General features: G+C 33.5%; 3 protein-coding genes across 3 annotated transcripts; all 3 read right to left on the bottom strand.

Annotated features, from left to right (window-relative positions):
- Nucleotides 1-6,047: 6,047 nt before the first annotated feature.
- LOC126710085 (monothiol glutaredoxin-S6-like) lies at nt 6,048-7,086 on the bottom strand. Its single transcript, XM_050410466.1, has 2 exons — nt 6,760-7,086; nt 6,048-6,210 (listed from the first exon to the last, which is right to left on the bottom strand). The coding sequence occupies exons 1-2, from the start codon at nt 7,000-7,002 to the stop codon at nt 6,166-6,168; spliced, it is 288 nt and encodes a 95-aa protein (XP_050266423.1). The 5' UTR covers nt 7,003-7,086; the 3' UTR covers nt 6,048-6,165.
- An 8,685-nt stretch (nt 7,087-15,771) lies between these two features.
- LOC126709058 (monothiol glutaredoxin-S6-like) lies at nt 15,772-16,373 on the bottom strand. Its single transcript, XM_050409136.1, has one exon. The coding sequence runs from the start codon at nt 16,302-16,304 to the stop codon at nt 15,984-15,986; it is 321 nt and encodes a 106-aa protein (XP_050265093.1). The 5' UTR covers nt 16,305-16,373; the 3' UTR covers nt 15,772-15,983.
- Nucleotides 16,374-20,464: 4,091 nt separating this feature from the next.
- On the bottom strand, nt 20,465-21,021 carry LOC126709041 (monothiol glutaredoxin-S6-like). The gene has a single exon (XM_050409111.1). The coding sequence runs from the start codon at nt 20,924-20,926 to the stop codon at nt 20,603-20,605; it is 324 nt and encodes a 107-aa protein (XP_050265068.1). The 5' UTR covers nt 20,927-21,021; the 3' UTR covers nt 20,465-20,602.
- Nucleotides 21,022-26,084: the final 5,063 nt, after the last annotated feature.

A 26,084-nucleotide genomic window follows, 5' to 3' on the forward strand; every position in this document is an offset into this window, starting at 1 on the left:
TTGTTGCTGGATGACTGTTAGGTTATCAATAAAACTTATGGTTGATCATGTGGTTAATATCATTCCATCATATTTACCAAAATAAAAGAATAAAAATAAAATGATGATTTCATCATAGGCCTTTTCTCAACTTTCTCTCTATAAAATATTTGTTTTATTATTATTATTATTATTATTATTATTTATTTATTTAATTTTATAAAGTTGTTAGCACCTATATTACAGGCAGCCAAAAGAATGGCTTAGATTTTTCTTTTCATTTTTATATTTTTATTCTTCTCCTTTTTAAAAAGTTTGGCAGGTGGTCCATTTAATTTTTATTCCCATATAGTTGCAAAGCACTGCAATGAATTGAAGCCTTGAGCCAGGTGGGTGCAAAATGTTGCAATTGAGTACCCTTAATGCTCCACCCTCTTTTTTTTTTTTTTTTCTCTGACACTTCTACTCCCATTCTTCTGTGTTCAATTATTCATACAAACTTCAATGTGGACCAATTGCTTCAAAATGAGGAGTTAGCTAGATCCATAAGCATATTTCTTCATGTAATTATGTGCAATAATGTTTTTTTTTTGCTAGGTTCTTTAAAAAAATTAAGTATATCTTCAAGTTGAAACAATTTTCAGTGATAGGCTTGTATCTCCTACTATCTTTATCAAATTGGAATGCAAGTGTGCAATCCACCTAACCAAAACAAGGCAAAAGTACTTTGGACTAAATGGTCTTGGCTAAATTGGGTTCTATTTCTCTAAAGTTCTAAACTGGTTCTTGAAATGACATACAACTTAATGCAGTTATAATGTCTAGCTCTTTATGGAAAGCTCCCAAAGATACTTTCATATTCTGTTAATAAATGCTCCCATAAGTATAAATGTTTGTGGGGGAGTAAGGGATAAGAGTTGGGGTTCAAGTATCTAGGAGGAAGTTTCATACACATATATACTTAAATTAGGATAGAGTAGAAATTCTATCTTGTATCAAAAAAAGAAAATCCATGTCCCCTCAAGCTTCAGTTATTGTCTATATCCTGCATTAAAGCTTTCATTTTTCATTATATTCACCTATTTGACAGTTGTTCCCTTTAAGTATTTATTTAAAAAAAGAAAAGAAAAAAGAGTTGGACAAAAGCTTTATCGATGTATTTGAATAAGGCCATGTCTTATTATATTCTATGAGAAAAAATTCTATCGGTAAGTCAAAGTGTGATAGTCTTTTGAGAACAGGGCGGCCTCTAAAGATTTATTAATGGAACTTGTCTCCTTAAAAATGGTTATAAACATATGATATTTTTGAGTTTCCAATTCAACTGGCCCAACACTATCTCTTCCCTTTTAGCTTTTGGTATATATACTTGCAACCCCTCCCCTCCTTTTAGTCAATTAATTTCAAGAAAGAGATGGATAGATAAATTATAAATCCTTTACTTATGTGCTTAATGATTATATACAAATGTACCAATTTTAAGTTCAAAGTTTCAAGGACCAGTGATGGTTATTGGTACCAAAAATATATTCTCTTATATTATGTTGACCTAAGTAGTTGATTGTAAATGGGAATGTTTTTTTTCCTAATTTCAACTTTTATTTTTTTCACAATTATGCACCATATATAGTGCTTCAAAAAAATTTGTGACATTAATTTCTAAAAGCTTGGTTTCCTATGCCATAAAATTGGATCCAAAAAAGAAAGAAAAAGGACTGCAATGGCCAAAAGTTTTTTTTTTTTTTTTTTTTTTTTTTTTTGACACTAAGGTAAGGACATGAAAGGAAAGGGAGTTGAATCATTAGTGCAGGTATGCAAAGCTGGTAGCTATAATTATGGTGTACCGAAAATATATGCGCCTACCCTTTTGAATCTTCTAGAACGTTATATTATATGCTGCACTGCATCACATGTACAAGGATGATTGCATGGTTCATTATGATCCTAAGAATAAGATCATTCACCATCGCTAACCAAATTAAAGTTGGCACTAAAATGTGCTTTATATATGTTTTGTCAAGTGTATTGTATAATATTATCACATCATTCCATACACCCAAAATTGGATAATTATCCTTTAGATCATATTAGGAGTGTCCATAGATTCGTGAAACCCAATCTAATTGCTCAATCCAGACCAACGACCTCGTGGTTAATTTTTGATTTTGTCGATTAGCAGTGAGTTTCATTATGTGAAATTAACCCTCATTAAGCATAGTGCAAGTGGAGAGATAGTTAACTACGGGCGGAGCAAAAACCTGCCCAAAGTCAACCCATGAATACCCCTAAATCATATGATGATCATGTGATCTTAATCGTGGGAATGTGTTAATTTGACAACATATTGTTTAGCCTCTCTTTTGTCTCGCTTAAATAAGGTTTTTGGAGAGATGGATTTGGAGATCGTTTCACCTTTTTTCTTTCTTTTAAAAAAAAAAAAGAAAAAAAGAAAAAAAAGAAGAAATGGTCCCTCCGAAAAGTAAAAACTTACAAAAGACTCAAATAACTGAGGACTTTATCATTAGTATTTATATGGAAGATGAATAGATGATGGTTAGGGAATAATATGGGGTTAATATTTTTTTTTTCACATTTTGGGAAGGTGAAATAATAAGCAGCTTTCAGTTTCACTACTAAAAAATCCATCTAAATGGGGACAAAAAATGTTTCACTGTTAAAAAAAAGGCTAGGTTATACATGGGCCTCCACATGATAGCCCCTAATCTGATCTCCGGGCTTTACAGATCACACACAGATGGGCCTGTTCCATTTCAAGGGCCCCAATGAGTACGGACTACTTGGGATTCTTTATAGCCTCATAGTCATAGAGTTTAGAGTCCCATTCACATCAATGTACCTCTTATTCTTAAGCTATCAATGTGTGACCCAAACAGGTTGAGAAGAAATGAATGTTGCTATTTTGTTCAAAGTGAAACAAACGGGTTGAGTGATGACATTTTGATCAAAGTGATTGTTTTTGAACCCAAAGTTTTTCTCATGTCAATGATGGCAGTTTGGAACTTCATCATTTTTCAACAAAGTAAAAATGCATTTTGAAGTATAAGCTTTTTAACCAAGATAAAAGTGAACCAAAACAACACACACATGCGCATACTTTGACCAGCCTTCACGCTTAAAAACAAAGTTAAAAGTGGAAGCAAGCTATTGATTTTGTTGTCCCAAGCTAAGACCATGTGGTCACGTGTGCACCAAGGTACCCGTTACGATGGCATTGGATCCGAGATAATATTAGGAAACCCAAATTGAGTATAGGGGAACTTTTGAAACCTGTTAGGAATTCTTTTGCAATGATAATTTGTTGTTTATATTAATTCTTATACACAAAATAATAATTTAATCGTAATTTGTGCAAATGTGTGTGTCTATATATATATATATAAAGTTTTTTTTTTTCTTAGAGAAAAATCTTTATACATTAGATGATTGATATTTAACTATATATATATTTTTTAGATATTTCAACTTATGACGTCCGTACTTAATAATAGTTCTTTATCATTAGACCAGGACACTAATTAGTTTTTTGTGTAAGCGGGAATTGAACTTCAAATTTTTTATTCAACCATTAGAGACTTTATTAGTTGAACTAACTAAAATACACTTAACTATATTATTTTTATAAACCATTCTAGCAAAACTTAATTTGGTCTTTTAATTTTGTCTTATTTGGATTTTTTAGGTCCTATAATAATTCCTATCCTGTTGTAAACTCGTAATTATGCCCCTATCCCTATAGGCTATATCTTATCATAATTTGTTTGAATAGCCTTTTTCTTATGCTTGATTTAATCTTGGACCATTCCCGAATTCGGTTGAATAGACCGATTTTCAACAACGTCTTCTTTGTTGATGATATTTACTTTTTTGCACATGTAATGACGGATTATTGAGTTGGGTTGGTTTGATTTTTACCCATTTTATGGTTATGGTTGAGTTGAGTTTTTTCAATTTCACCTAACCCGACCCATGCATGCTCAAGCCCAAATAAGATAGGATGGGCTTCTCTGCCATCTAATCCATTTAACTCTACACCTTATAAAGGGTGCCCTGACATACTGTGGGAGTCACGTAATCCATTTTATATATATATAGGCCCATGGTTTAGACTTTAGACTATTCAGTAGTAAAGAACTAAGAATCAAATAAGCATGCTAATAATGAAGCCAGCGAGACAATGAAAATACAAGAGGGAAAAACTCCTATATACCGTGTTCATTCATCTGTTGTTGTGTTGGACGCTACACCAGGCCCTTGATTACATGCCGACATTGAAACCCGCCAAACAACGTTAGATGAATTACTTCAGGAATTATGGATTACTCGAATTGATACAAGCACCCAAAACCAGGCAAGTTTTGGTGCTTTAGAGATTGATCAAATGCAAATTAAAATTATTTTAATTAGAAGTCACTTTAATTTATAAGGAGTTTTGGAGTGGTTGGCAGATCGGTTTGCAAATGGCATATTGTCGTGCGTAACAAATAATTTAAAAAGCACAAGACACGAGTTTGCAATTGCTAGCATGAGCGAGCTGGGAGCTCAAGTATAGGAAGTTGTGTGAATATCATCTGTACTTCAACAATTTTATTCTATATATAGTAAATTTGCTAATTTAGATTTGCCCCCTAATTGTTTTTACGTACTGTTTAGGGTTTTCAATCATTTTGTGAATATTAGCTGCCTGTGTTTGTGTTTGTTTTTATGATCTATGTGCTATACTATTTGAATATGTTTAACCATCAAACATTGTGATTAGAACCTTGATTAATTAATAACTATTAAGATTAAGAATTGAATAAATCAATTAGAATTCAGTAGTTAAGCCGATTAGGGGGTTTAAATAGCGTTTTTTAAATAAAATTCGAAAAGTGAAGTTTAATTTAATTTTTTTTATATCAGATTTGACTAAATTTGTATTAAGCATGGTAATGCATGAATGCTATCAGGGATGGAATTATGTAGGGACTAAGGGGGACCATGGACCCCTATTCCCAAAATTATTAATTTATGTATATTTATTGTTAAAATTAAAACTTTTAATAGTTTGGCCTCCCAAAATATATTATATGGCCCCCCTAAAAAAAAAAAAAACTTTTATGGATTTTAAACAAGTTACAAAAATTATAGTATCTCATAAAAAATAATGAGATTGTAAATAGATTATACAAATTGTAAAAAAATACCCACTCTAATTCATTATTTTTTTGAAAATAGTACATGACTATTCTTTAGTGATTCTAATACCTTTTTTTTTTTTTTTAATATTTCTAGTAATTAATTTTTTGATCTTTGGGATAAGAAAGAGTGCAAAAGTTATGTGAGATATCAATTGAAAAGAAGATAGAGTTTTTTGAGATATTGATTGGAATGATAGTTTCCTAAAATGGTTTTTGATCAATGTAGTGCTTTGTTATTTGTGGGTCAAATAATTAGTATATATGCTAGGCATCTATTGTATTCCTTAAATTTGTTAGTATTGTGAGTGGTAAATAAAAATATCAGAAATTCAAATGTTTAAAAGGTTAATTCACTAAAGCAAAAATTATCTCATGACACGTGAATAATACTAAATATATTACAAATACAACATAAGTGCACAATAAAATTCATTTTTATTTTATATAAAACTTATAGATCTTTCAACTACTTAATAACATATGGTTTATTCAATTTTATTCGAAAGAAAGTAGTATATAAATAAAATGTACACTGTTTAAAACATCTAAAAAAGAATTTTAATGAAGAATTTATTTTTTTTATAATTTTAGTTTAATTATCTCTTACAAAATATAAAAAATTCTGCACACATTTTCAAGCAAAATAGACACATTTTCAAGCAAAATAGCAAAAGTATACGTAATTACATATGAACAAATGTGTATGTATGGGTGTGTTTGTGTATATATTTTGTGATATGTGTTTATATTATATCATTTTTAAAGGATGTATTAGCTAGAAGCGTGTGTGTGTATATATATATATATATATATATAGAGGCGCACGTATTAGACTACTAGTCTTTTTATGTATTATTGTTCAGAAAAGAAAAGAATACATAATCCTTTCACTTTCTGCGTTCACCATCTACGTTTTATCATATTCCACGACAAAACTTATATATCCCTTGGCGTCTCATTATGCTTTTTATGCAGATTTCTTCTGCAGCTACCTTCTTTTGCCAGTTGCTTCTCTTTGTGTCTCAATCTCTCTCTGAATACAGATGCTACCGAGTGAGGTCAAAATCAATTACTCTAATGCATGCAGGCTACAGCCATTGATAATTAGTAGGTTCTCCAATACAATTTAGAACTTTCTCATCAGAGACAAACTTATGTAGCCTAGTTTTGCATTTTTCTCTACTGGTCTAGGACAGAAGAGGAAGAGAAAGAAGAAGCACAGGCAAGAACAACAACAATAATAATACTAATAACTCATAATATTATTCAGCAAAAAGGGAAAACTACAAGTGATCTTTATATAATACTAATAATTAATGGTACTAGTACAAGTCAAAGTGGCTCTATATATAGCATACATAATCCATGCCCATTCTCATTTTCATTATAGAACTATTTTAGAGAAAACCCCACCCAAAAAAGAAAACAAAAACATAGACTTTTATTGAAGCTAGTCTGCTTAACAAGCTGTTATTGAGTGTCCGTACGTACGTGAAAAAAGTTAAGCTCCCCTCCATACCCATATAGCGTTAGACCTTAATAGCAGTGGAACAAGCTCATTCCTTAAGAGGAGACTATTTACCTCAGTAGGGCCACCAATGAATTGCTGCCCTATGAACACAGCTGGTTGATTTTGCTGACGACCAAGTTGAGCCAGTGCACTCTCAATTTGCTGCCTGTTGGGCATCCTATCAAGATAGTACAACACAGGGTTTGCCCCAAACCCAGTTATGAGTGAGTTGACTGTGTGAGTCATTGGACAATTAATGTTCCTGCTGAAAATCACAACTGGGTTTTCAGCTACCAAGCTTGTCACTGCAGCCATTGGTTGTAATAAGCAAAAAGAAGTTGGGAATGTTATAGTGTTTGTAAGTGAGTGTTGGTGTTTTGCAGTGAATAGCTTGAGCTGCAATGAAGGCCTATTTATAATTTTATTGTGGAAGGCTTTACTGTGGGCGTGGGGATGTATTGTTCGTCCGGAAGAATATAATGTTCAAAAAAATAAAGTGATTGGATTCTTCGAGATCAACCTTCATGATTACTTGATAAAGACTTTTGGTTCTTTGGGAAAATAAGAATAACACGTTGCCCATCATCTTCTTGTCAACGTTTTCTGCTTCGTTAAGCGCAGTGTGTCATATATCTTACATTCATGGAATAACAACTAGCAATTATATAAAATAATACTATTAGTTTATTAAAAAGCCAAATGTGAAAATTCTATTGAGAAGAGGTGCATTTCTAAAGCTATATTTATCTTCAAGGCATGTCCAAGATTTTGGTAATAGTGTCTTTGATTTTCTTTGTTCAACTTTGATTTTTTGTCGGTTACATTACTAATTACACCATTTAACTTTGACTTATTCTGAAATTAATTATTTAAATTTCATTTCAATTCTTTAACTAACATTTATTTTCGATAGTCTTTTTGTCCAATTTGCATCGATCGTTAAGTACACCAAAATTAACGTCGTTTTGAAAAGTATGGAAAAAAAAACTAAGACTAATGACAAGATTAGATAACATTACAAGATAAAATGACTAAATTAAAAATAAATTAAAGTTAAAAGAACTTGATAAACACATTAAATTAAGAAGATGTAATTTGTAAGTTATCTCTTTTCTGTTTTGTTAAATGGAGTGTCCAATACTCTTAGACTTTGCACAATGAATTTTTATTTTCCTCTTAAGTTTCTCATAAAATCTCTGCCATACTCTACATTTTGAAGCATCTCCCAAGGTGATAAAAAAGAAAAAAGAAAAGTTTGGGTTTATCCAATTGGAAGCACCTTTCTGCCCCGGCTAGATTCGCATGTAGTTTTATGAAAGATATTATGCTTTGGAAAAAAAGGTAATACGGCCCTAATATCATTAAAAAATTCCAAGTAGAGGCCGTACTAGACGGAGACAATTATTCCTTAAGGACCCACAACTTTATCCATTACCACACATAGGACTAATTGGAAATAAAAGAAATGCCCCTTTAACATATATTTCCCTCACAAAAAACATATGATGGTTACTGTCTTAACCAATTGGGAGATTCCTATATAACAAAAATCTTTATCCTCTTTGATTCATTGATTCTCTTTGAGAAAGTGTTTTTCAGTCGGTAATTAGGTTATGAGCATACTAATATACTAAAAAGACTGTAGAGTTAATCTGTAATCATAGTAGAAATACAAGTGTCATTGACCAAATTATTTCTTTCATTACATAGCTATTTATCAATGATCACTTTTTCCTTTCTGGTTTTATCTATTTGAGTTATGGGAATAATGTATATCCTATTCTTCATAGATTGTGAAAACACCAATTTACTTATATAAAAAAAGAAGAAGGTAAAATCACCGAATTTATTCATATGTATAAAAGCATATGTGAAAACACCAAGAAGAAATTTTGAAAAAAAAAGATATTATGCTTTAGAAAAAAAGGTAATACGGCCCTAATATCTTGAAAAAAATTCCAAGTAGAGACCGTACTAGATGGAGACAATTATTCCTTAAGGACCCACAACTTTTATCCATTACCACACATACGACTAATTGGAAAAAAAAGAAAAGAAATGCCCCTTAACATATATTTCCCTCACAAAAAACATATGATGGTTACTGTTTTAACCAATTGGGAGATTCCTATGTAACAAAAATCTTTATCCTCTTTGATTCATTGATAAATGGGATTTTACTCTTTCTTTTTAAAATATCCAGCAAAATGCCTCACGTTTGAAACTAATTAAAGAAATGTTCCTATTTTGAAACTTGATTTTTTAAAAATTAAGTTTTAAATGTATAACTCGATTTTAGCGAATGTGGACTTATTTTATTTTTTTGGAACTCGAGTTCCAAAATTTTTTTATTTTTATTTTTCAGTTCGCTATAACTCAATTGTCCAAAAATCGAGTTTTAAATTGAAACTCGATTTTCTAAAAATCAAGTTTCAAAACAGGGTCATTTTTCTAAATAGTTTCAGATATGGGGTATTTTGCTAGATATATTAAAAAAAAGGGCAAAAGCCCATTTTCTCCTTGATTCTCCATGAAAAAGTGTTTTTTGGTCGGTAATTAGGTTATGAGCATGCAAATATACTAAGAAGACTGTAGAGTTAATCTGTAATCACAGTACAAATACAAGTATCACTGACCAAATTATTTCTTTCATTACATAGCTATTTATCAATGATCACTTTTTTCTGTCTTGTTTTTTCTATTTGAGTTATGGGAATAATGTATATTCTATTCTTCATAGATTGTGAAAACACCAATTTACTTATAAAAAAAATGGTAAAAACACCGAATTTATTCATATGTATAAAAGCATTTAGCACAAAAGTTATTGGTATTTGTTAATTCGATAGTTACAATGGAAGAGTGAGAATTTAAACTCTAGACGTTTTGAACTATGTTGTGTTTTAAAGGTTGACATCCAATGTTTTGATTTGGTGTGATTTGTGATGTGAAAGATAATCGGAAGGCTTAGATCTAGATAGGGTGTTGCCTAATTAAACGACTTGCAGTCCATGCAGTTATATCTTACATGAGTGTCATTGAGCCCTTTACGTATAAAGTATTTAGAGGAAATTTAGCACTAACGTTATTAGTTTTTGTTAGACATGTCGAAGCACTTTACTGACCTATAGACTATACAGACTAAAATTTGCTTTCGATTCATAGTTATTCCATATGAATTTTTTTATTTACGTGGAGTACATATCACATGTTTGCATAATGCTTTACCTATCAATGCAACTGTAAAGGTTATATTTTGATCCCTTAGTCAATGGATTAATTAAGTTACGCTAATTAACCAAACTAGCCATAGACCCACGCGATGCGTGAGAATATAAATATTACGTAAAGAGGTGTAATATATATAAAAAAAACCATTAATTACTTCAAGTATTGTCTATTTAAAAAAAAAAAAAAATTTCTACAAGTATTTTTTTTTAATCTTTTTATCTCTACAAATATATCATTTTTATTATTATTATTTTTTTATGTTTGATTAATATTTTTTTAAGGTGAACCATATTCTTCTAACTTCTATTTTAGTGTATTATATTTGCTTAATATACACCTAAACTTTATAAGTTTCAAATTTATTATTCAAATTTCTCATCTCTTAAGGAATAAGGAAATTATCATAATAATCAAAACTTATTACAAAATTACAATGATATCTTAACCATAATTAAAATGAAACTAAAGGAATAGATAATAGGCTTTATAATAATTTATTACTCAAACAATTGGTAGGCATATTCAAATTCATGTCTCCCAAAAAATTAAATATTAACCCAAACTAAAATTCAACCAAAGCTATAAAAGGGAAAGAGAAGAAAAACACATATTAAAAAAAAAAAAAACCATCAACCTTAATTAGAGTTATAAGAAAGAATAAAAATTCACCGAGAGAGAGAGAGAGAGTACTCAAAGTTTTGTGTGGGAAAAATATAGATTGAATGAGAAAATGATATCAAATTTATACAAAATAAAATGGGTAAAAGAAGAGGCAAATTATAAAAAAGAGGAAGAAAGTATAACGGTAAAATAGTGTAAAGATAAAAAGGCAAAAAGGAAAGGGAAAGGTTGGAAGAAGTATAACAATACGTGTAAAAGTAGAAGAAGAGGAAAATTATAAAAAAGTGTAAGGAAGTATAATGGTAAAGTAGTGGGGAGATAAAGAGGCAAAAAAAAAAGAGAAAAGTTGGAAGAAATGTAATAATAGGTGTGTGAACTAATAGGAAGAAGAAAAGTTTTTTTTTTTTTTTTTGAAAATAGGGGGAAGAAAAGTTTAAATAGAGAAAAGAAAATATAAAAAATAAATGAATGATGTGGCTGTTGATGTGGTTGTTAATGTGGCTTAATAGGAGCGTAGCAACAATAAATTCTGCGCTTTAGCTTTTAGTAATATAGATATATAAATAGTATTATCATAGGTTAATTACCACAAGATCCACAACCCGCACGCCACCATATGTAAAGTAACAAACAATAAAGTAAAAAACACAAGGTACAGTGGCGAGATGAAAAACCAATGACAATCATCTAAAAGAGAAACCCCTATAAGGTTCACTAACCCTAAGAAGGAATTAACTAATAGCACACAATATAAGCTCTCTATATCTTTGAAGAAGTCATCCTTAGAGCATCAGTAGTGGGCCTGCTATATGCCAAATGTAAGGCACATTCGGCATTCAGGCCCAAAAACTGCTCAGCAACGGGAAGGCCAAATGGGAAAAGGCCAAAATTTTTTTGACATATAGCTACAGTACCATCTCAAATGTAAGATGGTACTATAGCTGAATGGGATAATTTTTTTTTTTTAATACTCTCTCCACGTTTTAACTCGGCAATTTCTCTCTCCTCTCTCATTTTTTCTCTTTCTTTTCTCTCTCTTCCTTCTCTCTTTCTCATCCCCTCTCTCTCTTGCCATTGTCAAGCTTCTCTCTTTCTCACTGAATCACCAAGCCAGATCGGAGCTCACACGTTGAGTCCGTGTAGATCTTCGGTGCTCGGAGCGACACAAGCCAATCTCTTAGTGGCGTGCAAAGCCTTTGCGACGGAGCCAATCTCTCTGTGGTGTGTTGTGGGTGTTGATTGGGTTTTTTTAGATCAGCAGTTGGTTGATGTGGTGGTTTTGCCATCGGGGTTATAGTTTTGCCATGGGTTTCTGGGTTCGGCTTTGTGTGTTTTTTATTTTATCTCTTTGGTGGTTCTTGTAGTGGCTGTTTCTTGTAGTTGTTGGTTGTGATTTTTTACCTTTTTTTTTTTGTTTTTGTTTTTTGTTTTTTTTTTTTTTTGTTTTTGTTTTTCTCTTGTGGTTTTTATGGTCGCTGTTTCTTGCGGTGGTTGTTGTTGGTGGTGGGTTTGGTGGTTGGCATGGCAGTGGCGTGGTGGTGGCTATTGCGATTGTGGTGGTGGTTGCTAGCTAGTGGTGTGGTGGGTTTGTTGGGATGTGAGTGACAGTGGTTTTATGGTGGTGGTGATGTTTTAGACCTAGAGAGACTTTGCTGGTTTTTTTTTATCTGTTCTTGTGCCAGAGGTTGAGGGAGAGAGACGAAAAGGAAAAAAGAGAGAGAGAGAGAGAGAGAGAGAGAGAGAGAGAGAGAGAGAGAGAGAGAGAGAGAGAGAGAGAGAGAGAGAGAGAGAGAGAGAGAGAGAGTAAAAATAAAAAAAATAAAAAAGAATATTTAAATAAACTGGGAAAAAAAATAGAATTTTGGGATGTCGGGTGCATTGAAAAATGATATGTTATAATTAATAAAGTAGCTTTTTTGGATGGTAAAATAGGATGAGATGAGATTTTCGGTTGTGGATGCTCTTAGTAAGCCTTTTTTAAATGTTTGAATGTATAACACGACTTTCAAGTCAACAATTGACTTATTTAATACATGTCAAATTTAGGATTCCTATATCTCAATCAAGCAAGTTCACTATTGAGGAAGTGTTAAAAACCTTGTTTCGATCAATTGAGCTATGATTGAAAGTTTGACAGTATCCATGCTTCGATTGATCAAGCATTGATTGAATGGTAGTCAAAAGTCTTCATTTTCTTCTTCTTTTTTGAGTTACATCTTGGACACTTAATCTTGAACTTATAATAACTTATTACAAACTCAATGAAGATTACAAATCATGGAATTTGTCAACCTAAAAACCCATAACAACTATGTAAGTGAAGTAAAACATAATATGAAGACATTTTTTTTTTAATTAATAAAAAGCATTATGTATTTTTTTTTTGAAATTTAAAGAGTGACCTTAATTTTAGGAGCTTTTAAACCTTTTCTAGTCAAATTATAAACCTATTAAGGTACTATATCAATCAATAATCTTTTTGAATATTTTTAATTGGAGAACATTTAATTTAAGATTTAATTTTAGTTAAAATGATATCTAGCATTTTATGTTCTGCATTAATAAGAGTTCTTTATTGTTGTCATGTGTAATCACCAAAACTTAACAGATTTATGCTGCACCATTGTGAGGTTTCTGTATTTTAAGTTGTGTTTTTCTGCTGTTATTTGTAATTTATTCTAGGTAATTTTTGATGCAAAAAGTCCTCTTCATGTACTTCTAGCTCCATAAATAGATACATTTTACATAAATCTAATCCTCATCAGAGATAGAGATGGGAACATATAGGATAAAAGGTACATTTCTTAAAGTGGTTGTGGGGCAAATTTTAACTTTGGTGGATGCATGTGTAGAAGAGAAGAATATATAAGGAATGCGCGGACGGTTCCTAGCATCACAAACATGGATTAGATCAAGGTTGTAAGTCACTGTTTCTACAAATTATTCACCTCTCTCTATCTCTCTCTCTCTCACCCATGGCCCCCCTCGCTCAGTGACAAAGATGGTTGACAACTATTTGTATGCTTCTCCTTTTATGCTTTTATAGATGCGAAATAGGAAAGTCTCCACCAAGTATAGATTTTTCAAGCATGAAATATGATAAATAACTCAAACACATGACAATATGACTCAACTTTTTTAATGCTTTTCTAGATGGAGGACAGAAAAAAAGTTCTCCAAAACCTAACCTTTCCAAGTATAGAACAAGATATATGCAACTCAATGCAAATGAAGACATAAAAGATCTTTGCTTAATAATATTATTCTTGGCAAATCTAATTATTCTCCACAACTATAATCAAGATATATTGATCACTGCAAGATGGGGTGAATTTCTGTGTCAAAATTCCCCAGGTGGTTTCTGGTATCTTTAGTACATAAACTACTGTTTACTTCTTCATTCAACGTACCACAATGTTCACTATTGCGTAATGCCCAATCTTTGTGCATGATGTGATCCTTTATGGGGCTTTGGCATGCAACACATGCATGTTCCATGGTTCTTCATCATGATTTGGTTGTGCATTATCACCAAATATTCATGTATGCATGTTTTTGATTGAACGAATAATATGTTCTAATTTACCAATGGATTCACATGCATGTGCAGACGGTACCTAATTCCAGCAGCATTTGATGATTTAATTGTTTCAATATGTTTGTTTCCATACCATAAGGGTGTGCATGACATTGCTATCATCATTGATATTCTTAGTTATGTATGAACAGTTTGTTCAGTAGGAGTAATAGAGAAAAATTTAGGTACAGGTTTTTTGGTGTTGTACCTTATTATATTTCTCAATTACATTCAATCACATAACTGTACTAACAATACATAAAAATAATGTAATCTATTAAATGCATACTAAATTTGATTATGTGAATAATTTAAGGAACAATACCTAAAAAAACTGTACCTAATTAAGTTTTAGTTGGAGTAATATATTGCTTAGGTCAGATGCAAATATATATATATATATATATATATGTAGTGATTGGGTTAGACATGGGTTTATCAATAATGTCATGACAACCTGGTTAGAACTACTAGAGGGAAAAGGCAATTACAAATTTTTTAACCTGGGCACATATAGCTTAAGAATGGCAATTTTGCCCCACTCCGCTTAACCCGCCCCTCTCTCCTTCATCTCGCACGGATTTTTCCCCCTCTGCAAAGGTGATGGGGTGGAGATGGAGTAAGATTTTATCCCTGCACCACGAGGTGGGGATGAGTTTAGACTTTTTAAACCCACCATGCCCCGCCCCACCCCTCCCCGTCCCCGTCCCACCTCGCGTTACTAAGGGTTATAATTGTAAATTTTTCATACTCTAAAATTCTACTATTTAAAAAAACATATCAATATTAGCTTATTTTATTCTACCTAATGTAGTTCTCTGCCTTTATTTTGTTATGTGTTATATTATGAGATTTTTTTTATTTTTATTTTTTTATTGTCTTGTTAAACACTTGGATATATTATTCAAAATTTTTTTTTCTAAAAATTCATTTGATTTGATGGGATAAATTTAGTTGTAATTTCAAGTATTTTTTTATTAATGAAATATGTTTAATTAAAAAAATTGCACTAGTTGTAGGGTAAATTAACAAAAAATTAGAGTTTTACGGGGTGAGCGAGACTTTGCTGGGTTCCAAGGAGCGGGGATGGGGTGAGAAATTTTTCCCCGTCATGCAGGACGAGGCAGAGATGGGGAAAGACAAAACTATGTGGGACGGGGACAAAGACCCCCTCCTTTGGCTCTGTCCTACTCCATTACCATCCCTAATATAGCTGGCTTGAGGTACTCAAACTCATGGTTTATGGTTTTGATCTTATTTATGGAAATGACTGCTGTATATGCAACCTATTGACTGCGCTAATGGCTCAGGCTTAATAAACCAAGGAAATATCAAACCAGGTGACATTAGGAACTTGGTGTTACATGCATGCATCTCATGTCACTTCCATGAGTCCAAGTTGGCTATTCAATTAACGAAAAATTAAATAACAAAAACCAATCTTGATTTAGTGTCCTGGTAAGGATGTTTTCGTGTATATGCTGCAGTGGACCCTCACCATATATTCCCATGATATCTATCCTTGTTTCCACCTAGAATTTTCTCCTATAATGACCTGTATTATATGTTAGGTCATTTTAGGTTATGTTCAAATTGTACCTTATTACATTGGTTTGTCAAAACACTTGCATTTGATAATCAAAAGGAGCCGTAAATGATTTGGTTAAAGGATTGACATAAATTATATACCAAGTCAAATACAGGTTTCTCTCTTGAACATAGTTAAAGTTAAAGAAGAAAGGAGTTTAACACAAAAAGCGCCGCCCGGAGAAGAAGAAAAGGACGCGGGGGAGGGGGGTGACGTTGCCAGTTCTCAGTTCAAGTTTATTACTATACCCAAAAATGGAAATTGAGAACTGTCAGGTACTTAATTTCCATTCCAAAGCCATATAGCTTTAGCCCTTATAAGCAGTGGGACAAGCTTGCTCTTGACTTGGAGAGTCATAACCTCATCTGCACCACCAATGAGTTCTTGCCCTATGAACACAGCCGGTACGCTTGGCCGACACCCCAGCTGCAGTAATGCCCTCTCAATTTGCTGTCCATTTGGTATCTTATCGATCTCATAAACTGCAGGGTTTGCCCCAAAGCTACATATGAGTGACCTGATGGAGTGGCTCATGCAACAAGTGCTCTTGCTGAAGATCACAACAGGCTTTTCAGCCACCAACCTTTGTACTATATCCATCGCTATCTGTAACTATTAAAGGAGTTAGAAATGTGTGTGTTTTATGAAGCTTGTGATTGCTTTGAGGAATTGAGCTCGGTTTGGTGGTTTTATTTATACTATGTTAGTGTAGTGAGGATTGCATAATTTCCCAGATAGAATAACTTCCTAAAGGGAATAATAAAACAATCCAGAAGATATACCACTGAATTCCCACGTTGCCCTTTGCAATTACATAATAATTAAGACCATCTCTGGCTTTCTGCATGTAATTACAAGTTGCCTATTAGCATGTTAATGTGTGTAACTATCATTTTTGGCCTAGCTTAAGGTTAGTGTTGTCATAAAAACTTTCATAGAATAACAAGTGGCAAAACTTAATAAATTGACATACAAAAGTTGACAATACTGAACATATTCCAAAGGTAAAAAGTAATGGATAAATATATTAGAGATACCCAGAATGGTTTTTCACGAAGATTGGAATGATTTTGTAGATAAAATTTGTTAGCCAAAGCAATCTAACTTTATTTTCAGATACGAGTATCATACAACTTGGTCACAAAGTCTTAGTTGTCAATTAACCAAAGCAATATCTAACAAATGATTTTGTCCATGATGGAGTTGAGAAGAGAAGGAGAGAATGCGATTGAAAGATGCTTAATAAAGTACTCTGCCCCTAATAGCTTTGGAAATCCACAATTTTCCGTACAACTCATGTTATCTATTTTTCACACTGCACTAATTGGAAAAGTATGTGTCACTAAGATATTCTCTGGATAGGACACAAAATTATTGCATATTACTTTATACAAGCCAAGTGCAAGTAGCCAATAATAATATTATGATTGGTATGATACTCAAAGATTATATATATTGACGTTTTAGGATGTGAGGGTAGCTAGTGTGATTACGCTAATAGCTTATAGCAAAATTTCCATCAACCTAAGTGTATTCTTTCCGAGAACCTTCATAATTTTGGGTAGGGTAAGCTCCAACCCACAAATCCAACAAAATCGACACCACTCAACCCGCACCTTGGGTTGGTTTTTCATGAGTTGGATTGAAATTTTATTGAGTTTTGGGTTGGGTTGGATTTGCAATACTTAATAATTTTTTAACCCATCTTACCTAACGCAATCCAACTCTTCATATATATATATATATATATATATATATGTGTGTGTGTGTTTATCTTATTATTCTTATTTTAGTTTTTAAGGTTGATTTAATATGGTATTTTGAGAATTAATAGTTTTGATCAATTTGAAAATTTTAAATATAACTTATCATGTGAATTTTAATAAAATGGTTTTAAAAAATAGTTTATCTTTCTTTCAATACCAATAATCATATTTATTTATTTTTTGCGCACAAGTAAAAAATACAAATCAACTTGTAATTCAATTGAAACGAACCACTTGCAACCTATTTATGACAACCCGTTTCTAACCCAAATCCAACCTAATACATTACTTGAATAATCCAACCCGATTTTTTTTTCTTGGACTATGCACACCCCTATTTTGGGTATGTTTCACCATATCAATAATCTGGTATCAGCTCAGATTGTAATTTATGTTTATAAAGTTTGTCTACCATAAATGAGTAACCAATAAACTTTATTTCAGCTTAAAAAAAAAACCAATAAAAGTTTCTCTTATTAAAGACATGGACACATAGTAGTAGAGTTCTGGAGAAATTGGCGTCACATCTTACCAAAATCCAATCAGTTCAACTTTTTTGTACAAACTGCTTTTTTGACACCAATCGGAATCATCAATCATGAGAATGATTCTTTTTTTTAATTTTTTTATTCTGATGATAATTGATAACGTCAAAATTGTGCTTATATATTACAAAAGGAGTGCCCAGAAATTTTCAAGTATTTTAGTTATTTTCAGATAGACGGGGATTACATGCAGCCAAAAAAAGAGAGAGTCACGTACTCAAGAGTACTCCTGAACAATGAACATCCTTGTCACAAGATAAAATGAAAGGTCAATTATGTTTTATATATGCAGGGTCACCTTAAACTGTATCAGGTTGGATCAAAATGATTTTTCTTTTTTTTGGATGAAATGGATCAGTATGATTTATTTATTTATTTTATAATTTGATAATTGAGGGTGGAGAAATTTGAATCTTAATTGTTTCTACTGAAAATACTAAAATATTCCAGTTAAATTACAGAACTCTTATATAGTCTAGTATGATTTGAAAAACTAAACTAGACATATCAGCCCACATCACTTAAATAGTCTAAACTAGTGTAGACTTATCTTGTAGTTTTAGGCCCACATAATGTTTCATAATTTAATTGCAATCCAATTCATAAAATTTAATTTATATTAGAGTAAATGCTCCATTTATTTTTATTGAAACAGTTGTTTGAAAAATAACTCATTTTTTGCAAACCTAAAAATGAGCTAGAGGTTTTTTATGTTGTTTGCATGGTTTGTATGAAAAATCATTAATATTTGTTGTTCTGCCAAATAAGTAGAGTATATGAACAGAATATTTCATTCAAGAAGATAGAATACAAAAGTACAAATAATATATATATTTTTGTCATTTGGGAGCCTTAAATGGAAATATATATTTTCCAAATTCAAAGTCTTTGTAGAAAAAATTAAGTGAAAAAACAATTAGTTCAAGTAAAAATGTCAATTATCGGTCAATTGTTAGTTTGTGGAGAAGAGAGAGTGCAAAAAGAAAGATGTAATTATACCTTTGGAAGATATTTTTATGGTATGAAATTTATTTGTGGCCATTTGTTGAGTATGTAACATTTTGGAAAATATTTTTCACTCTTAACCACTTCATTTTTCATGAACACTTTTTTAGTTTTTTTTTTTAAATTTTCGAATGGACCACCATCGATTGTTGCTTTAATTTGTTTGTTATTTGTTGTAGCTTTAACTAAATTTAATCCTTGAAGTTTTTTGTTCATCACTTTCGTGCAAGCTTTCTCAAAAAAAGAAAAAAAAACTTTTGTGCAAGTATCCTCTCTCCGCCTACCAAAATTATTCTGCAAAAATAAGGCATATAGCATATGAGACCTAAAAGTGTACGTTAGGGGCAGCAATCTCTCTCAAGTTTGGTGGATGCATATATGTCTAGAACTAGAATATAGTAAATGCATGGTCGGCTCCTATCATCACACACACGGATTTGACTTAGGTTCCTTTGTCATCTCTCTCTCTCTCTCTTAACAATAAAGTCTAGTTAGAGAACAACCTTTTTCATAATTAATGTCATAATATGTTATATATTATTCGTGATAAAATAATATTAATGGTAAACTTTAATGAAAATAATGTTATTTCGATCACAATAAATCATGTTAGTTGTGAAAAATGAAGACTGTAATATGTATATTTTGTCTATAATAATGTTTTTATAGATTGAAAAAAAAAAAAAAATATATATATATATATATAGCTCAACTTTCTCTTCTAATGCTTTTTTTTCAAATAGGGAATATAGGGAAAGAAGCTTTCCTTTTCTTGTTTTTTAAAGCAGGAAATATGCAACTGACAAAACATGAGGCTAATTAAGAAAAATATAAGCATAAGAAGATAAACAAGAAAAGGGAAGCTTCTTTCCCCCATATTCCCTATTTCAGTCAAAAAAGGGAAAAAAGAAAAAATAAACTGTTATAAAAATTGAGATTATCAGCATAAGAAGATAAACTTAAGCAGTCACACATAATAACTCCCCTGGTAGCGGTGGATGAGGGCATCTTTATGCAGGAGCTGTTGTTTTCTTCTTTACTCAGATCACGTGGTTCAGTATTCCATATATTCTTGTCTTTGGGCATGATGTGATTCAGGCATTTTATGGTTGAACAGATGTTTCTGATGAATGGAAATACTACTAAATTACTAACAGGAGCATTTATGAATCTTTTGAACTGTTTTCTTCCATTTATGAAGTGGGTGAACAATACCTTGCTTTCATCATTGAAAATCTGGATTATTACTAGGTATAGCACTCTCAATATCAAGTTATACACAAACACTTGATTAATGGGACTGAATTAGAGATGGGTTTCCACTTTCCAATATTGTTTTTCACACAAAATTACTTATCAAAGGAGTTGTGGTAAGTGAATTTGGTGAAAGATAGACATGCATTATAGTACTTGACAATTAAAGTTATTCCACTTCCTCTTGAACTTAGTTTGAGAAAAAAAAAATGATTGTTATTCCACTCAGCCAAAAGGAAAGAGTACAAGTAGAGTTACAAAACACCACTTATTCAAGCCCTAGTAGCATTATATTATAGAAACATGGTGTTGAAGTTCGATGCAGAAGTTATTTACTTTTATTCCAAATCCATATAGCTTTGGACCTTATGAGTAATGGGACCAGCTCATTCCTTACTTGGAGGCTCATAACCTCATTTGCACCACCAATGAACTCTTGCCCTATGAACACAGCTGGTACGCTTGGTTGACACCCCAACTGCAACAGTGCTCTTTCAATTTGCCTTCCATTTGGTATCTGATCAAGCTCATAGACTGTAGGGTTTGCCCCAAAGCTACATATTAGTGAATTTATGGAGTGGCTCATGCAACAAGAGCTCTTGCTGAAGATCACTACTGGCTTTTCAGCCACCAACCCTGTCACCACATCCATTGTTATGAAGTTTGAAAAAGTAGGAAAATGTGAGTATGTATGTTTTGAAGCTTGTGAAGTGAGTTAATATGAGGCTTTGCTTTGAGGAACTTGAGCTCCAATTGGTGTCTATTTATAGATCATTGTTTAGGAAGAAGATATCTCAATGCATTCCAAACTTAACCCTTTATGATTACTTGACAATGACAAGAGCAAGTTGTACTGTAGCATATGTAAATGTACCCAACCATCATCTTGACTACGTTAAGTTAGTGTTGTCATTCTGGGAATTTCACAGAATAACAAGTTGCATATATCAGAATATTAACATGCAAAATGTTATCACTGATCACAATGGTGGGGGAGTACTACATTCCTTAATGCCAAAGATTATTCCTTTTTAAGTTTCGAATTAAGTGATTAATATAGGGTTTTAAATATATCATACAACAGAGACAAAGAGGAGGCGTAAGAAGATTAATGGAATGCTCATGCATGACACTCTATATAGATCAACCATTGATCGATATTAACTTTTTTCAAATGACATTTTTTCTCTAATTAATCGTTTTTCCGCATACTTTTTCTTGTAGATTTTGAATTTGGGATTTGGTTTTCAATTGAGACTCCTAAATGATCTAAATAATTTTTTTTTTTTTTTTAATTTTGGGTTTTTTATTTATCATGAATACAACATTTTATTCATAAAATTATTTGAATTACAAGAAATATTAATAATTTATATGTGAAAATTAAAGACAAGAAAAATATGCTTTTTAAAGGTGACCTAACACATTATATATCTATTTTGACACATTGCACTAATCGGGAATGCTACTATATAAAATATATTCTCTTCGTTAAATACTAGTGCATTGAACAACTGGACAAATTAAGCCTATTTAGCATAATGTGTGGTTCTCTTTAAAAGTGTATTGGTATCCGATTGTAGATTAATTAGTACTTCAAAATCTTGCTATTTTTGCCAAAAGAAAATACCCACTGATAACAGTGTTGCAAATGATTTAATGAGTCACACATAAGGAAGCTGACGGTTCCATAGGCCCGTCAGCTTCATGTGCATGTGCAGGACAAGAGCAGCGACACCATAAGCTGACGATCCCACCACGATACTTGACGGGCGTGAAAAAGCTGACGAGTCCAGCCTGACTTAGCTTGACCTCCACGAATGTCTGTACGTGGAAATGTCTTATGCCCTAATCAGAGGAATCTCTATAAGGAAAGAATCCCATAAAATACAAGCATTAATGAGAATCTTCTCTACAATGAAATACTTTCTCCGCCAAGAAACGAATGTCAGCTCCACACTATATATAGAAACCCCAAAGCTCTCACAAATCAAGGTACGCATAATTCTCCCAGCTCTGGCACTCTAGAGTTGTAGAAATTCTCTCTAACTTAACATTCGGAGGATATTTGGCCAGTACCACACCAGTACAAGGTTTTCAGACCCGGATCGTTCATTGAATTGTAAAAGGGAGAGGTTCAAGTTTTTTGAGGTCGAATCGAGGTCGAACTGTGATGACGTCATAATTAATTTAATAATTATTTTAAATATATAAAAACATTAAATTAATAAAAAAAATATAAAAATTAACTAAAATAGTCCAAAACAAATATAGATAGTATTTTTTATAACATAACTTTCATAATACAAATAAAAATGATTAAACTCTAAAAAAACATAAATAGCTATTGAGTTTCTAAATTATTTTTAAGTCATGACAAAGCACACTTTAGTTCCCAATAATTTTTATTTTATAAAACCTAGTAAAATAGTTAAGAGACAAATTAGTTTATTTGCTCATGGCCAAGCCCATTTGACTGCCGATCATTTTTTATGAATTAAAAAAAAAAAAATCAAAAGCTAGATCTGAAGATGTCCATGCATTTAAAAATGATTAAAGTTAAATAAATAACAAAACCCAAGAAGGAAGTGCTTGACAGCAAGCAAGCATTATATGTTAGTAGTTGACACTAAAGCACGCAGCAGCAAAGAAGAAGTCTACAATATTTTTAGCAATACTTTCACAACAAATCATTGTTCAGAACACGACTTAACAGAGAATATATATATATATATATATTATTCTCTCTTTAGTCATTCCACTCTAAAACCGGCCCCACCTACCGATTCTTTTATTTCTCTATCTTCTCTTTCTTACGTATTCCCTTATCTTCCTTTTTGTCCTATCTCTACCAAATCCCAATATTCCCACATCCCAATTCCCAAATCCCATCTCAACCGTGAATTCAAAATTTTCTTTCAAGTTCCCTTCTTCTTTTTAGCTTTTTAGTTCTCTAAACAGTCTAGACTCTCTCTTCTTCTTGATAGTAGCTCTTTCGTTATAGTCAGCTCCAAAGAGTGCCTCTACTTGTGCTACAGAATTCTCTTCAAGAAACGCTTGAGCTAATCTCTTTTCCAGAAACTTTCAGAGACAAGGATAAAGCTAAAGGAGAGATAGTGGCTTTGAGGATCAAAAAAAAAAAAAAAAAAAGGGCGAGTCGGCTCGTTGGAGGAGCGTCGCCGTGAGTCCGGTGTAGGTGTGGTGGCCCTAGAGCTGCACCCGTGCTTTCTAGACTCCCAACAGTTGTGTTTCTTTTTCTTTTGTTTTTCTGTGTGTTTTTTTTTTAATATTTTTATTTTTATTTTTAAGGTTCAGATTCAAAGGGAAGCAGGGAACCGTGAGAAGCAGTCTGATCACGATTCTCAGAACCGTGAGGTTCAACCGCGGTTTGCAGGGGTATTTGCTTTTTTCCCATAGAGTGGTTCTTAAGGTTAAAAGAACCGCAAAAATGAACGGTTCAAGATTTTCTCGGTCGGACCGTATGGTCAGGTCCGGGTTTCAAAACCGTGCACCAATACACTCTGCAAGGTCTTCTTTGTTTTTGTTTCGCAGGTTCTGTCTAAAGCACATGAGGACTGTGCAGCTCACTGACGATTTTTGGCATCATTAGTTGGCGTCGTCTGTGGGAAAGAAAACAATAGTAGCCATATTACCACTTCCCAGACAAAGAGTTGTATGGTACTCACTCGCTCAATGGCAACCAACAACAATCACGAAGATGAACCACACACTACTGCTCTCGAAAGATAGGTATAGACTCTAGCCATGGCTGTGGAATGTCTTACTAAGCAAAACCATGACCTGGAGGAACAGTTGTGCCAAAGGGATGCTGGGCCCAACAATCACGGAAAGAAGCAAGAGGGCATCAGCGCCTAAAGAAGGGATCGAAAAGAACCAGAAGGCAGCAATGCCCCAAGCAGACAAGAGCGATAAGACACTAGCTGTCCATCCATCGTAGATACCGCACCACCACATATGGTTGCAGAGATGCAGATGATGAAGGAGAGGGTGGACTTCATGATGAACGCCCTCAAGGGGCAGGTGTCAAATGACCTTGACGAGCTGGTCCATCAGACGGACTCGTTGTTTATAGAACCTGTCACTTCATTCCCCCTTCTAGGAAAGTTCCGTATGCCGTAGATAGAAGCCTATGACGGGTCAAAGGATCCCTTGGATCACTTAGAGTTGTTCAAAACCCTCATGCACTTACAAGGTGTTTCGGGTGATATTATATGTCAGGCTTTCCTAACTACATTGAAAGGTCCCGCCAGGATATGGTTCAGCAGATTGACACCCAACTCCATCGGTACCTTTAAAGAGCTAAGTGCGCAGTTTGCATCGCATTTAATAGGGGGGCACGAGTACAAGAAATCCACTACGTGCCTGATGAGCATTAAGCAACAGAAGATGAGATGCTGAGGTCCTACATAGCACATTTCAACAAAGAAGTCCTTCCGATAGACGAAGTTGATGACAAGATACTTGTTGCTGCATTCACCAATGGTCTACGGAAGAGGAAGTTTTTATTCTCCTTATAGAAAAACGACCGAAAGACTATGTTAGATATGCTTTATTGAGCTACTAAGTACATGAATGCAGAAGATGCGCTACTGGCCCGAGAGGAAAAACCCAAGAAGAGGGAAAGGCAAGAAGATACACGGTAAGACAGGGGACGGAAGACGACTAGAACAAGAGACCTATGGGAGGACAAGCGCTCCAAACCATCCAATGGAAGGTTTGCGAATTTCACCCCGTTGATTGCCCCGATCGATCAAGTCCTGATGTAGATCAAGGACGATACGACCTTGATGTGGCCTGGCAAGTTAAAGGGAGATCCTAATAAAAGGTCCAGAGACAAGTATTGTCGTTTTCATCAGGATCACGGTCACGACACATCCGAATGCTATGACTTGAAGTAACAAATTGAGGCCCTCATCAAGCAAGGGAAGCTACAACGATTCGTCAGCAAAGGAAGGACAAACCCATCGCAGGAACAGGCTGGTAGAAAGGATGGCAAGTGCCCCAGGCCACCTTTAGGAGACATAAGGATGATTGTAGGGGGCACCACAGTGTCTGGCTCATCTAGGAAGGCAGGTAAAACCTACCTTAGGATGGTTTAGAACGTCTAGCTGACAGGTTTCGTTCCAAAGATGGCATGGGTGGACAACCCTATAGTTGGGTTCTCGGAGGAAGATGCTCGACGTCTCCACCACCCCCACGATGATGCTTTTGTTGTCAGCATACGAGTAGGAGACTATAACACCCATCGGGTCCTAATCGATAATGGAAGCTCTGCTGACATCCTCTATTACCTGGCGTTCTAGTAGATGAGAATCAAGAGAGAATGGCTCATACCGACCAATGCATCACTTGTCGGGTTTGGAGGAACGAAAGTATACCCTCTCGCTGCAGTTATAATGCCTGTGATGGTCGGTGATTACCCTCAACAAATTACTAAGGATGTTACATTCCTTGTTATCGATTGTTCGTTTGCTTACAATGCCATACTGGGCCGACCTACCCTCAATTCGTGGAAGGTTGTGACTTCAACTTACCACTTGATGATCAAGTTCCCTACTAAGTACGAAGTGGGAGAGGTACGTGGAGACCAAGTGGCAGCATGCGAGTGCTACAAAGCAATGTTGGAAATGGACGACCATTTGCAGACTATGAGCATAGAAGAGCAACGGACGGTTGCAGAGCCTGTTGAGGGGTTAGAGGAGATACTTCTCGATAACTCCAGACCTGAGTGAATGACCAAGATCGGCACCTTCGCCAATTCACCAGTTCGTCAAGCACTCACAACATTC

Source organism: Quercus robur, chromosome 12, assembly GCF_932294415.1.
Source record: "Quercus robur chromosome 12, dhQueRobu3.1, whole genome shotgun sequence".
NCBI lineage: Eukaryota > Viridiplantae > Streptophyta > Magnoliopsida > Fagales > Fagaceae > Quercus > Quercus robur.

What these genes read in the sequence shown, in the direction of transcription:
- LOC126710085 (XM_050410466.1), bottom strand. Translation starts at nt 7,002, where the DNA reads ATGGCTGCAGTGACAAGCTTGGTAGCTGAAAACCCAGTTGTGATTTTC. An exon ending in TCATTGGTGGCCCTACTGAG is followed by an intron (nt 6,211 to 6,759) that starts GTAAATAGTCTC and finishes ATCTGTATTCAG; the next exon opens with AGAGAGATTGAGACACAAAG.
- LOC126709058 (XM_050409136.1), bottom strand. Translation starts at nt 16,304, where the DNA reads ATGGATATAGTACAAAGGTTGGTGGCTGAAAAGCCTGTTGTGATCTTC.
- LOC126709041 (XM_050409111.1), bottom strand. Translation starts at nt 20,926, where the DNA reads ATGGATGTGGTGACAGGGTTGGTGGCTGAAAAGCCAGTAGTGATCTTC.